This window comes from Rosa rugosa, chromosome 2 (assembly GCF_958449725.1).
Source record: "Rosa rugosa chromosome 2, drRosRugo1.1, whole genome shotgun sequence".
In the NCBI taxonomy this organism is placed as follows: Eukaryota; Viridiplantae; Streptophyta; class Magnoliopsida; order Rosales; family Rosaceae; genus Rosa; species Rosa rugosa.
This window is the reverse complement of record NC_084821.1, coordinates 44,431,512-44,445,453: the sequence shown is the minus strand read 5'-3', so window position 1 is coordinate 44,445,453 and position 13,942 is coordinate 44,431,512. Positions and strand designations below refer to the sequence as shown.

The following is a 13,942-nucleotide window of genomic DNA, read 5'->3' as shown; positions in this document are numbered from 1 at the left end:
AATCTCAAGGGAAACTCCAAATCAATTTCCATTAATGCTGAGATACCTGATGAGAGGATTGAGCAATGAAGGGAGCTATGAGCGAGTGCCGGCTATAACTCCCAAGTCCAATGGGTGAGGCTTTCAAAAGAAAACTACACTCCAAATAGATCTGACCATCTCCCAACAACCCCAAATAAGAATCACGAACAAAACATATTGGTGCTTGAGGCACCTATCGATCTAGTAAGCGAGTACTTTCAAAGTTTCAAGTAAACTGAAGCACATAGAGACAAAGAAGTCTACCAAATAAATTTGGTCTATATAAGGTAGATTAAGGAAAACATAATCAGTAGATCAGATAACATGATCCCATAAAATGATGATACAGTGATAGGTACACCAATTACAACATTTCTTTTTCTTTATTTTTGGTATCATGGTATGGTACAACATACATGTCCCATTTCCATTTCCCACAACCAGAATAAATTATTCAAAAGTACATTACAATTTATATGTCAAATTTGACACAACATAAATCAATAATTGAATTCTATGGAAATCAGGAATCTCACTCCAATGAAATGGGACTATATTTTGGTTTGTTTTTTTTGCGGTCTGTTATCTGTATTCTTGAAAGTTGACATGGCCAGTCGCCTTTGCATGCTCTACAGCCTCCTGTATATTTATAGAAAACTTTTCAGTTGTAAAAAAGTAGGATATATGATGCACAGAACTACAAAACACTTGGAAAAGCATAATGTATTGTGGAGAAATAACCTTCTGGCCAACAAGTCCAACTTGGCACACCCCACAGCGCAAAGTGAAGTTGGCAGTGTCTGTATAGCTCCTTTTACTGAGAAGCAGCATTATGGAATTAAGGCATGATCGTGCATTACAATATTGTATATATACACCTGAACTATACGAATACTAAAAGCAGTAAACGGAGAACTGGATAAACCTAAGAAATGAGGCATTCAAGAATATAAATGAAAGAATTATAGGAAGCACACTTTGTCTCAAGCACTTTGACAAATTAGTGGGCAAAACAAAGGGGCAAAAGTTCAAAACTAATGTCTTTACCAGACTTCCCTTTCGGATGGTAATTTGTTGAAATTCTACATGTGGGCTAAACACATTTGACAATTGTCCTATAGTTTCTCTATGTCGTCAGTAGTCAGAACAGAGAGATTCGGAAGTTCATTGAGGAATGTATTTGAAATAAAAGTTGAAAACTATTACTGCTGCTATTTGTATAGGTTTGTAAACTAGGGATCAGTTTGACCAGGAAACTCTGAACTAGAAAACTTTCTTAACACTGCTATACAAGTTCAGAATCAAAAGTGTGGAAGTGTTCAATTCCCTGAACCAGATGGTCTATGTTCTTTATCAAATGAACATGCTAATGCCAGACTCAAAATTTTCTGACCCTAAGGTGCATTTAATGTTTGACATATTAGAAGTCATGCACTGGTAATCAATTAATTTGTACTCAGTTGTGCACAACTGCCATTGGATTTAAATCCAAGGGTGGAGAATAATGAGCATTCCAACTGCCTTATTAGTTTTTACCCTTGAATCTAAATCAAAGGGAAATTGAGGACGACTGAGTATGGAATCAATTGATCACCTGAGCAGGACTGTGTACTGTAGACAATTTTTTTTTTACATATTTAGTATTTTTCAATTTACTAAAAAAGGACTCAGTTCTATTATGCAATTTACAAAAAAATTGCATATTTAGTATTTTTCAATTTACTAAATCATCAGTTCTACCGTTGTTGCTCTTTCACAAGATTAAGAGTGATGCCCTCCACTGGCCCAATGGTCTTGTTCTTAACTGCAAATATAGTCTGATCAAACTCCTCCGGGGCTTCTTCAAATGGAGACATCTAATACACAAAATATAGGGACCAACCATCATTAAATGGAAAAGTCATATACTTATATATAAATCTCCATAAGAAACAGCGGAAAGCAGAAAAAGTCAACCCAAGATAGAAACATGCCAGTTGATAAATTGATTATAACTACCAAAATTTACCATAAAGACGACTTATTACTACATTAACATTATTTATTTAGCACAAGTATCAAATTCGCTTAACTCGTGGTTGTTTATGTGCAAACACAAGAGATGAGTAAGACCATCTGGTTTGTGCTGTTAGCAAGAAGAGTGATGGCAGAATACTATTGAGGACCATATCAAGGCCATTGTTGATTATCCCTCCACATTGACAACCAGAAAAATTACAAAATAAAGAATAAACAAAAAAGGCATAGAACCACCTACAGCTAAAGCATCGTAGTGAAGCCCATCATAGATCAGCATAACCCTTTCAGAATAGTTTTTCTCCTGTCAACAGATTTGAAATAGCATAAACACTCAGTATTGGAGAGCTGACAAGATTAATATGCATGAGAATTCGCTTCTCATGCTTACCTGACCATACAAATCGCATCTTGTAGTCTGGATATCATATGCTGCAATTTCACGTCCATAATAATCTGCTAATATTGAAAGCTCGATAGCACCTGTGCAACAGCTTACAAAGTAACGGTCAGCAAGCAAAATGAAAGGAAAAAAAAAAAAAAAAAACCCTACTGCTTATTTGAAACAGACCTTGACCGAAAAAGAAAAATTTGAAGTCCATCTTGTAAAAGTGGGACCACAAAAACTATTCCTTGAACAGTCAAGGCCCAAAGTTTTGTCAAAAATTAGATTAAAGTATGTTCAATGCCATAGAAGAAGAAATAGTCAGTCCTGTATAATTAATGTTTAATTAGCTATCCCAAGTAACCAAAACTGCAACAAGAAAAGCTTTTCATTGTGATTTTTGTTGGGTGACCAGGACGGAGATGCATAGGAACAGGAAACAAACCTCCCCACTTCTCTGGGTTGAGAATCCAAGCACAATACTCTTCATTTGGTTTACCCAGAATTGCTTCAGAATATTTCGTTGGATCACTTGCCACCGTTGCAGCTATAACCTTCACACCAGGATGACCACAAAATGTTTAAGTATAAAAGATTGATTAGCCAGTATCACACATGCTTAATGAAAATCTGGAGCTATATATACACGAAGGCTATACTAGAGATCAAAACCTGTCTCAATTCAGCAGCTTTTTGCTTGTCATGGTCCATAACATACCTGCAAATGAAGGATAACAATAAGTTGAAACTATTAACAATTTGCAATAAACAATGGATAAAATAGAGGTTCTACACTGGAGCTTACCCAACTGCATTGAAGAGGCAACTATTGTCTGAGGGAATAACTCTTCTAACGACTGTACCTTCCATATTACAAAAATTTGTATACCTGAAAATTTGTAACAACATGAAAATTTTAGGTGATTCAATCTATCTGAGTGTGAATCTAAAGTAGATGAATATTATTACACAAATAAGGACCTGAAAAGCATTAAAAGGAACTTTTTTTATGATTAAGTGGCAAAGAGAACAAACACTAAGAAAGAAATAATGACCCCAATCTAAACAAAACATCAGTACACAAACAAAAGCATTTATACCTAAAAACTGAATCATGAATTTAGAGAAGTAGGAGTTGATAATGAAAGAAGTCCAAGTTTTCGACATGCTCATTCAAGACTCACCAATTTCAATTACAGAGGCAACTATACTATACAGAAGCCAAAATTCATCTATACTATACAACAACTAAAATCGAGACGTATAAAAAGAAAAACTTTGAAGAATCCATACTCATCTCAATTGTTACTTTCAATATTAAACATGATAAAGCTACCTAAAATCTCCAAACCCAGAATTACACAGCTATGAATTATACTTTTGAAACAAACCCCAATAGAATTCTGCAATTGAAACCAACCTTGAGACTCAGAGACCCAATATCAAAGTGATAAAAAAAAGAAGCAAAAGATGAACTTGAAATGACCCAAAAGCGTAAAACTGAAGCACAAATGGAGCAATAACGAAATATCCAGATCTAAAGGTAATGGTCCTGGAATGACTTTACAGTAAAGAAATGGGGAGAGTGGAGAGGAAACATCAGCATATTCAAATTTATAGGCTTTAGCGAAAGAGCACTCAAATGCATACGTTTAAGAAAGGAATAAAATTTGAAAGAAAAAGAAGAAAAAAACAGAAGAGGAAAAGAAAGAAGTTACCTTTTTCTGTGTTTTTGTATTCTTCCTGTTTTGGGTGATGAAGGAATGATAAAGAGTGCCTAGGGGCCTGGTTTTGGGGATTGCATATGCGTTCTTATGTCGCTAACTAAAGGTGGGCGCGGACCGCCATTTGATGTTTCTTTATCCTGGTGGTGTTATGGTATGTTTGCTTATTTGCAATGGAGAAGAGATGAATTGCGAACAGAATTGTAATGGTTATCATTTATCAAATCCAAATACAAAGACATTCCTATATTTTTATCTTCTATATTAGTGGATATACATCAAATGATTTCTCTTCTTTTATACTTCTTATCCTCTTAATAAAAGAGAGTAATTATGAAGCTGTAATCGTGATAAAGTCTATGTCACTGTCCATGGTATGACTAATTCTCATGAAATGGAAGAATTATTGTAGTTTCACTGTTTCACAATTTTAAACCTTGATAATATATGAGTGAATCTGCTTCCAATCAATAGAGGGTATTTTGGATAAATTGAATTTTGGTGAAGCGTTTTGTTCTTTGTTCTTTTGGTGAAGCTTATGACATAAGGAATGGTTTTATCATTTAGAAAACGAAATAGAAGAAGCCTTGAAAGATCAAAGAGACTTCCATGCCCCATTTTCCCCTTTATTTTGCCTATGGTCCACCTATACCTTGGTCCATATTAGAATTTTTGTTGAAAGATATCATGACTAAATTGAAAGATATCTTGGTTTTCGGCTACCAAAGCAACATGGATACAATTAATGTTTTACGTGGTACGTAACCATGTACGTAAGAAAACAATGTATGGTTTTGGCTAACTAGTGTTTGAGCCCAAAAGTATTTTTGGCAAGATCTCTTAAGGGGATTCAGCGTAGCGGACCGCTATCTGCGGCTCAAAATTAAGTCTACTTGGGTTTGGGTTATAGCTTCGCCTATTCCAAGATCTATAAAGAAAACGAGCCCTTATTGGAATCAAGTAGTGGAGACTGAATAGGAATCTTCAATCAGCAATCCTTCTATGTCAAGGAACAGTCGAAACCCTAAGGTATAAATACCAGGTTTCAAGGACACAAAAAGTTGTTCTCTTCAATCAATCAATCTCAACGATTATTAAAGTCTCTCCGGAGCAAACCTACCTTCAACCTAATTGAAAACCAGCGAAGTAAGGGTAACGCCCTCACAACCCAACGAAGCTAAAGTCACGCTTTAGCAAAACTCGTGCTTTCTCCTACTTCCCGGTGATTGCTCTGCTTAGTCTACAACACTAAGTATCGACTCGGTGACGCAAGAGATCACACCACAAGTCCTTATCCGTAAGGCATAAGTCCTTTTCCGAAAGGCATAGAAAAGAACCCGGTGACGAGATTGGTGTTCTCCTCGTCCACAGCGTTTGATTTAGAAGTCAGGTCAAGGGACGCCCTGACGACTGCACCCCACGGTGCTGGCACGCCTGAGCACTCAAAAGAGACTGTTTGCACGCCAAACTGGTTTTGGAGCCAAACAACTAGAACTTTATTTCTTATCATCGTATGTATATATAGATGATATTCAAGCAGATATATTCAACAAGTTCAAAGAAGCAAATGGTAGTTTTGGGTCGTACTCCTTCTTTTTCGTGGCGTAGTATATTAGAAGCAAGACAGGTTTTGTTACAAGGACTCAGATGGCAGGTGGGAGATGGTTCCCAAATTAAAATTTGGCAGCATAATTGGATTCCAGATGTTTATCCTCGAGGTCCATCATCTCCTCCTTCTCAGGATGTGCCTAAATTGGTCATGGAGCTGATTGATCCTTTTACGTGGACCTGGGATATAAACGTTCTACAAAGGTATTTCACACCAGCTGATATTGATTTAATTTTGACCATACCTTTGAGTCGTAGTGCAACTTTGGATCAACAAATTTGGCACTTTAACAAGAGGGGTTTCTTTACTACAAACAGTGCATATTATGTGGCCAAGGATTTATCCCTTGGTTTGGTTTTAGCTCCAAAACCGCCTGTCGACCCACTTAGAGTGGTCTGGAAAAAGGTTTGGAGTGCCAAAGTCCCTGGAAAAGTAGCGCTGCATGCTTGGAGAATTGTGGGAAATATTCTACCAACTCGGATCGGCCTTAATACTAAGGGCTATAATGGCGAATTGGGGTGTGTTTTCTGCAATCATCCTCATGAAGATAGCCTACACTTGTTTGTGAACTGTCCGTATGCTAAAGAATGAGGTCCAAGATGCAAACAAGTACAGCCACAATAGACAAAAGCATGCCATATAATGCATAACGAGTCTTCCGTGGGGTGGAAACCTGATCAAAAAATGCCGAAACAGCCTCAAAGCCGAAACCAGTGGCTGAAAAGATCCAGACGGATGAAGTAATCTACAAAGTATAAGCCATATATATCATTGCCAATAATTTGCCATAAGCTCAAACCTAAAATTGAAACAAAAACAAGAGTTTCAATTATAGTATTGGGTTTTGATGGCTACCCTTGTCCCATGATGTGGCTGGTCAGGGCCAACATTCGCAACAAGGTTAAGTGGAAGCGACCCACTATTGGAACTTGAAACATAAGGGACCTGCAAATATGAGTGATAAGAACTCTAGGATTATTCATATATTTGTGAAATTCAACAAAAAGAGTTGCAGTAAAACCGTTTAAATATGGTTTTCAGTTGTTTCTGACCCTTACCACATGGCCTGGCCCGCTAACGCTATTGCTGGTCACAGCATGATCAGAGCCAATGACAAGTACAAGTATCTGACTATGGTTGGAATCACCGTGCCCCTGAAACAAGAAATAATTTGTATGAAAAGTTATGAAAATTCTGCAAGACAAGTATTAAAATAGAAGATTATTTATGCTTGTGGGCTAAAACATTACTGCTGCCTGGTGTGTCTCGCCATAGTTGTCGTAATCATGGGAACCGAGGCTATGAAAAGGGGATCTATTTGGCGCTGAACCATTGTTGTTCTCGACAATGTCCAGGACTGTTTGATTGGAAGAAGGGATTACCATGGCACCATGCCCATCAGAGTCCCTTGCAGAAGGCTCTGACTCCGACGGCATGGCACCACTACATTCTTCCATAAAGCAGCCTTGGCAAAGAGGGCATGTCATAGTGACATCCACAGGGACAGTGACGAGTTGATCACACTGGTGACAGTAATACCTGCTGCCAACATTATTCGCTTCCTCTGTTCTCTCTGTCTGTTCCTTGTCCTGACTAGCTAGATCTAAACCATCTATGCCTGCAACATAAACACAACAATGAACAAAAATCATATATGATTAACTCCACAAAATAAAGGAGAAAAATTGCTCCCTTCTGTTTATTTTAGTTCTAAGAATCTCAGTATCTCACCATTGATAAATCTGAATGCAGCTTGTGAGACCAAGATTGCAACGCAGAACTTTACCTACAATATTCAAGATTCCGAAAATGTAAGCTCCATAACTCGACGGATGCAATATAATTTTTCACAACAGTAACACACATGTTGGTAACTTGGTATATGTTATTATTATGCATACTCAACAACTATAACCTTGTCATATATACATCAACGTTCATTTCTAACAATTAACCGCTTAAACTTTTGCGCTTCATGTAGGAGAGGTCATAAGTTCAAACCTAGCTTATAATCAAACCGAGGAGCAGCATATGAAGCTCCCTATCTCCGCAGAAGAGGTTGGCTTATATACGAGACGTAAGCAAGAAACTTTATAGGTGTGTGTGTGTCTATATATATAATACTGCTGTAATGTATGAGAGTCAATGTAATTATATATGGTTTAGCTGGAGAAGCAAGCACCAGAAAGCCTTTGCATTTCTTGGCTAGCTACTTGCAATATCCAACGATTGTCCAATTTGGATATTTGCAATAGAGGAAAGGCTCAGGTTAATCATTAATATCTTCACTGACAATTATAAACGGAACAAGACTCATATAGCTAGCTCTAAGTTAACTATCCATAATCGGTTAAACAATCAACGTTAGAAAGCTTAAGAAATCTCGAATACATCACTATAGTTCAAATTTGGGTTTAAAGGAGAGCTAGAGTTAACAATAGTGTAAAATGTGACCAAATTCAACCTGGTTGGTACTGGAAATAGCTGCTGCCTGTTGTTCGTAACGCGTAGAGACTTGAGAGTGAAGCGAAAGCTTCTGTTCTGGTTCTTGACCAAGGAACATAATTTCCTCCATCTTTGGATTGCCATGGGATTCTCTCCAATGAGTCCAATCAGTCTGACTGTCTCTCACCCAAATTGCTATCCATTGCCTCCCAATTCTGCTAGCTGTTAGGTCTTCGGGGTTTCAGGCCTGTGTGGTAGCATGTGACTTCTATCACATTATTTAAAGATAGAGATGAGTCCATGCATCTCAATTGACCAGCCGCTTTAAGTTACATTATTAGCTACAGAGCATGTCAGCATGCACACTGAAATTCGTGTAAAAAAACGACAAAATTGTCCTTTTACACTTATTGATAAATTGCTATGCTTTCATACTTAACAAAAACCGATCCATAACTAGATATATGACTGTCTCCACGAACCAAAGTTGTGTTGCTCATGCATCAAATCAAGAAGATATTGTAAAACATGTGAAAGCTGCTGCTTGGTGGGATTTTTATGGTAATTACGGCAGAATGGATTGTAATGGTGAGATGGGTACGGGTGATGTGTTGGGTGCGGATGGGATGCATGACATCGGGTTGATTGGGCAGCGACAAAGTAGATGGGTGAAACCAAGTGGGGGAGTCATCAAACTCAACATCGATGGGGCGCTCGTACGGGAGCAGTTTGCAGGGATGAGAATGGTACTTCTATAGGGGTCATGGCTGTCCCAATGTGGGTTTTGTGAGTCCACAAACATGTGAATTTCTAGCTCTGGTAAATGGATTGCATTTCTGTCTTCAAGCGGGGTTTACTCGATTGGAAATAGAGGGTGATGCTCAAAACATTTTCATAGCTTTAAATTCTGATCAGGAAGACCTCAGTCCAGATGGTGCACTAGTTGATCAAGCCAAGGTACTTCTAAGTTCTGAAAAGTCTTGTAGTTGGGGTTACATCCTAAGGGAGTGTAATAATGCTGCTCATTGTGTGGCAAAAGTCGTTTTTATCTCTACATTTTCCTACCTATTGGTGGAGGATGGCGCCCGATTGGCTAATTCCAATTCTAGTGGATGAGTCCTTGTAATTGAAGTTAAAATGGAGTGTGGTACTCTTCCCAACCGAATTGTGGTGGGTTTAATAAGGCCACTATATACTCATTGATGTAGTCTTTATTTGATAAATGAATGATTTCATTTTCGATAAAAAAAAAAAACATGGGGGAACCTAACACTCTGACATCAATGACAGACATCCTCAACATTTGGTTTCTCAAACGGATATGGGTCGGGATTGTATTGTGTCACCTAATGATAATAGGGCCAATTACATATAAGGCCATTTTTGAATGTTTTTTTTGTCATAGGGCCACCAAATATCTTTTTCCCTCATAAGGCCACTTGATTAAAAATTGTGTTAAATTTTAGATATGTTGAAGGAAAATCAAGTTTAGTGTGCCTTATCAAACTAGGAATAGGAATAGGGGAGAATGTTCTAGATTTCCCAATCCTACACGGATTGGTATTCCTTGTATTATTAGAACTAGTACTTTGTAATCCCTATATATAGGGCCCCTATTCTCAATAATAATACACACAATTCTCTTTACAATTTCTCTCAAATCTCTTTTTCCTTAAACACGTTATCAGCACGACTCTAGCCACAAAGCAAAAACCAAAAACAAAACCCGAAATCCTTTTTCATCAAAACTGCCGCAGCACCTAGCCCCTTGCTAGCCCGCCTGCTCCTGCAGCCCTCTCGGCCAAGCCTTGCACCGCAGCCCCTGCTGCCCACCTGCGCGCCCCCGCGCCCTGCTCGCTGCCCTGCAGCCCCGCACCCCTGCGCCGCTGCCTGCTGCCCCCGCAGCCCTCCCAGCGCGCCCGTGCGCCTGCTGCCTTTGCAGCGACTCCACAAGCAGCAGCCCCTGCTGCACGTATATTCTGCTGCCACTGCAGCCTTCTCGGCCAGCTAACCAGCCACACTCTCGGCCCCTTCCATCATCACACGAGCCTAGCATCACCGAACCAACCTAGCTACATCGCTTCCAAGTACAAGACTTTAAGGTTTCAAGCTTCAATCAACCAAGTAAGTTTTATATTAAAGTTCCCGCTTTCTGTACTTTACTTTCTCCTTCCTTTTCTTCGAGGACTTGCAACCTCCCTTCTTCTACATCCCACCTTTCTTATAACGTGGGTTCGATCATTGAAAAGCGGAATCGTAGGGATTCACGCAATTAACGAACTAAGAGCGTTCGTAAGACTTCGGACTAAGAGCGTCCGTAAGCATCGAAATTTTGACCATATAAACATCATTGTTTCGGTCTAATCCAATTATTCCTTGGAAATCGATTTCTTGGTAGCATAGCTCGGAAATCTTATTATTAGTTGTCGTGGAAGTTTTTAAACTCCGAAACTAATATATTTCTTCTTCTTATTTCAGGATGTCGAAGCCAAAGCTTGACTTTCCTATACTTGACTCAACTGGCTCGGAATATCATAGTTGGGTCACAGATGTTGAGAACCACCTCACTTCAAAAGGGATCCTACCCGTAATTCAAGCACCAAATCCCGACCTCATATTTGAGCGTACGGCTACAAATAATGCCACCGCTCTCATCTTGATGAGACGCCACATGGATAAATCACTCCGATTGGAGTACATGGCAATCAAGGATGCTAGGGAATTGTGGGTTGCGCTAGAAGAGCGTTTTGGTAATATTCAGGATACCCTCCTCCCCGACTTGAAAGTTCGATGGGGCAATCTACGATTCGCCGACTTCAAGTCTGTAGCTGAATATAATTCAGAAGTTCTACGCCTCAAAACCATGTTGGGGTTCTGTGGACAACCTGTCACAGAGCAAGAACTAATTGAGAAAACTCTCTCCACCTTCCCCGTCTCAGCTATTTTGCTATCAAAGCAATATCGAACCGAATTCAATACTGGACGGATCACGAGGTTTCATCAGCTAATTAATATCATGTCTGTAGCTGAAAAACATGATAATATCCTCGTGAGGAATTATAATTCAAGGCCAATAGGAACTAAGAGCGTTCAAGAGGCGAATTATAATCATGCACCCAAAGGAGGGCGCAAGGAGCGGAACCCTAAAAATAAGGGACACAACGGACGTTTTGGTCCATATAACCGCCCTACAAAGGAAGGTAATCGTCAGAATGAAGGACGAACACGTGGCAATACATGGCAACGTGGGAGAGGAGGCCGTGGGGCTCCAGGACGTGGAGGAGCCGCCCAAGGCCGTGGGAATGGCGCCAACCCCACTAGGGGACGCCACCCAAGTGCAAATAATGCACCTCAATTAAGGGGAGGAAATCACAATGACATGTGTCATCGATGTGGATCAAGTGAGCATTGGTTCAAGCAATGCAATGCAAGCAAACAATTAGCTGCGCATTACAGGGCATATAGAGACTTTAGAGAGCATGAAGCCAATCTTGCCGAAGAAGAAGAAGATGGTGATGATGCCAACGTCAATCTCACCATAGCGGACTTCAAATCTGACAAAGAATTGCACAAGGATGCTGCAGATTTTGATTAGTTTAGTCCTTATTTTTATATCCAAGAATTATGTAATGGCAATATGCCTTAGTCAATAAAAGACATTTGGTATTAATTCTATCTTATGTGGCGCATCTAATTAAATATGATGTCTAGGAAAGTAATTAAGATTAGTGGTACTTAAGAGAGCTTTGCTCCACCGACATCTTTCTCTACTTCCCTGGTCCTATTTGATTGGAGTTACCAAACGGATAGAGTGACTACGATTTGTCTACGATTTGATTCTTATGTTGGATTAGATTTTGGTCACGAAACTTTGATGTGATCATTGGCTATTATTAATAAAGTATCGATTTATTTTAAATTCAATGTCTTGGACATATTTTAATTTCGAACTTTATTATTTTTCAGTATGTTTCCCGGAGAGCTAGAATGCCTCGTGGACAGTGCAACTACACATACCATCCTTCGAAATAGGCAACTATTTCTATGGATGACGCCATCTCGATCTTCCGTGACTACGATGGCTGGATCATCTCAATTGATTCATGGTAGAGGTCCAGCCCAATTTATGCTGCCAAATGGCACAATTTTAAATGTCACCGAAGCTCTTTACGCTCCTAGGGCAGGAAGAACTCTATTGAGTTTTAAAGATATAAGAGCCAATGGTTTTCATGTGGAAACACATTGTGAGAATGGACAAGAGTTCCTTTGCATCACCTCTAATGACTACGGACATAAACGAGTCTTAGAGAAACTTATGTGTCGCTCTAGTGGGTTGTATGCAACCACTATTCGAGTCATTGAATCCAACCATGTCATGAGAGATGATTTATGGGATTCCGACACATATAGGCTTTGGCACGACCGTTTGGGACACCCAGGTCGTGACATGATGATCCGTATATTAAAAACTTCACACGGACATCCCTTTTTCCGAACGAAAGGAAGTAAAACTCGAAATTTGGATCAAGGAGGAGCACCTGCGCCTCACGGCGCCTTCCCCCTCCATGTCCGGCCACCACTAGCCGGCGCCGCCATCCCCCTGCGGCTCAAGGGTGGCTTTGACGCCACCTCTGCTCCCCTGACTCCAATTTCTACTTCTAAAGTCAATTGTGACTTCATGGCTCAACCAAAATCCTCATTGGTTATTTCTAAAGCCCATTATTCGTTCTGCAAAGCCTGCTCTTTAGCAAAGCTAGGATCGAGACCATCCTATGCAAAGGACACTAAAGAAAATATACCATTCTTGCAAAGAATCCAAGGTGATATTTGTGGACCTATTCAACCATCATGCGGACCATTTCGATATTTTATGGTATTGGTTGATGCATCGACACGCTGGTCACATGTCATGCTATTGTCCACTAGGAACGCTGCATTTGCTAAACTCCTAGCACAAATTATTAAGTTAAGGGCTCACCACCCTGATCATCCTATTAAGTCTATAAGGTTAGACAATGCTGGGGAGTTTACATCAAAAACTTTTGATGATTATTGCATGTCCATTGGGATTGAAGTTGAACATCCAGTTCCTCATGTTCACACCCAAAATGGTCTCGCAGAAGCCGCCATTAAACGACTACAAATGGTCGCTAGGGCATTGGTAATGCGCACCAATCTCCCTATTTCTGCTTGGGGCTATGCAATATTGCATGCAGCTGTGCTTATTCGTCTGAGGCCCACTGCCACTCAACCCTTCTCTGCGTCCCAGATGGTTACTGGGTATGAGCCTAATGTCTCACACTTACGCATATTTGGGTGTGCAGTTTATGTGCCAATTGCGCCACCACAGCGCACCAAAATGGGTCCTCAAAGACGATTAGGCATTTATGTTGGATATGATTCTCCAACGATTATCCGCTACATAGAACCCTTGACAGGCGATCTCTTTACCGCTAGATTTGCGGATTGTCACTTCGATGAGACAGTCTTCCCGTCGTTAGGGGGAGATAAGAACATCAATGTTCAACAGGAACGACAGGAATTGTCGTGGTCTGTCCCCACTCTGTCTCATCTTGATCCCCGAACCGCACAGTCCGAAATTGAAGTGCGGAGAATTCTCGATCTTCAGAACGTAGCAGAATCGATGCCTGATGCGTTTTCTGATATCGCTAAAGTGACGAGATCACACATACCTGCTGCAAACGTGCCTGCAAGGATTGATGTCCCTAAAAGTAGAGGACA

At 39.9% G+C, this 13,942-nt stretch overlaps 3 protein-coding genes across 6 annotated transcripts; 1 reads left to right on the top strand and 2 right to left on the bottom strand.

The window, feature by feature from the left end:
• Positions 1–313: 313 nt before the first annotated feature.
• Positions 314–4,321, bottom strand: LOC133734374 (OVARIAN TUMOR DOMAIN-containing deubiquitinating enzyme 2). 3 transcript variants are annotated; one of them, XM_062162007.1, is made up of 9 exons: positions 4,141–4,321; positions 3,228–3,311; positions 3,095–3,140; positions 2,868–2,976; positions 2,429–2,520; positions 2,279–2,341; positions 1,762–1,877; positions 763–838; positions 314–660 (listed from the first exon to the last, which is right to left on the bottom strand). In XM_062162007.1, the coding sequence occupies exons 2-9, from the start codon at positions 3,290–3,292 to the stop codon at positions 604–606; spliced, it is 624 nt and encodes a 207-aa protein (XP_062017991.1). In that variant the 5' UTR covers positions 3,293–3,311; positions 4,141–4,321; the 3' UTR covers positions 314–603. The 3 variants fall into 3 exon arrangements, with proteins under 3 accessions (XP_062017991.1, XP_062017994.1, XP_062017993.1); XM_062162010.1 differs by lacking the exon at positions 4,141–4,321 and adding an exon at positions 3,990–4,014; XM_062162009.1 differs by lacking the exon at positions 4,141–4,321 and adding an exon at positions 3,843–3,983.
• Positions 4,322–6,345: 2,024 nt separating this feature from the next.
• On the bottom strand, positions 6,346–8,396 carry LOC133728635 (uncharacterized). Of its 2 annotated transcripts, XR_009855934.1 has the most exons (4): positions 8,220–8,396; positions 7,487–7,541; positions 6,611–7,373; positions 6,346–6,500 (listed from the first exon to the last, which is right to left on the bottom strand). XR_009855934.1 is itself a non-coding variant. In XM_062156059.1 (3 exons), the coding sequence occupies exons 1-3, from the start codon at positions 8,328–8,330 to the stop codon at positions 6,994–6,996; spliced, it is 546 nt and encodes a 181-aa protein (XP_062012043.1). In that variant the 5' UTR covers positions 8,331–8,396; the 3' UTR covers positions 6,538–6,993. The 2 variants fall into 2 exon arrangements, 1 of the variants encoding a protein (XP_062012043.1); XM_062156059.1 differs by lacking the exon at positions 6,346–6,500 and having other exon boundaries at positions 6,538–7,373.
• A 1,804-nt stretch (positions 8,397–10,200) lies between these two features.
• On the top strand, positions 10,201–11,975 carry LOC133729741 (uncharacterized). The gene is made up of 2 exons (XM_062157305.1): positions 10,201–10,324; positions 10,679–11,975. Exon 2 carries the CDS (start codon positions 10,680–10,682, stop codon positions 11,793–11,795), a length of 1,116 nt encoding a protein of 371 aa, XP_062013289.1. The 5' UTR covers positions 10,201–10,324; position 10,679; the 3' UTR covers positions 11,796–11,975.
• The last annotated feature ends 1,967 nt before the right edge of the window (positions 11,976–13,942 follow it).

Excerpts from the sequence above, each read along its gene's own strand:
- LOC133728635 (XM_062156059.1), bottom strand. The coding sequence starts at position 8,330 with ATGGAGGAAATTATGTTCCTTGGTCAAGAACCAGAACAGAAGCTTTCG. Across the intron at positions 7,542-8,219 it reads CTATTTCCAGTACCAACCAG|GTAAAGTTCTGCGTTGCAAT; the intron begins GTTGAATTTGGT and ends TGAATATTGTAG. Across the intron at positions 7,374-7,486 it reads TGCATTCAGATTTATCAATG|GCATAGATGGTTTAGATCTA; the intron begins GTGAGATACTGA and ends TTTATGTTGCAG.
- LOC133734374 (XM_062162007.1), bottom strand. The coding sequence starts at position 3,292 with ATGGAAGGTACAGTCGTTAGAAGAGTTATTCCCTCAGACAATAGTTGC. Across the intron at positions 2,521-2,867 it reads CAACCCAGAGAAGTGGGGAG|GTGCTATCGAGCTTTCAATA; the intron begins GTTTGTTTCCTG and ends GCTGTTGCACAG. Across the intron at positions 839-1,761 it reads CTTGTGAAAGAGCAACAACG|TAAAAGGAGCTATACAGACA; the intron begins GTAGAACTGATG and ends GCTGCTTCTCAG.
- LOC133729741 (XM_062157305.1), top strand. The coding sequence starts at position 10,680 with ATGTCGAAGCCAAAGCTTGACTTTCCTATACTTGACTCAACTGGCTCG.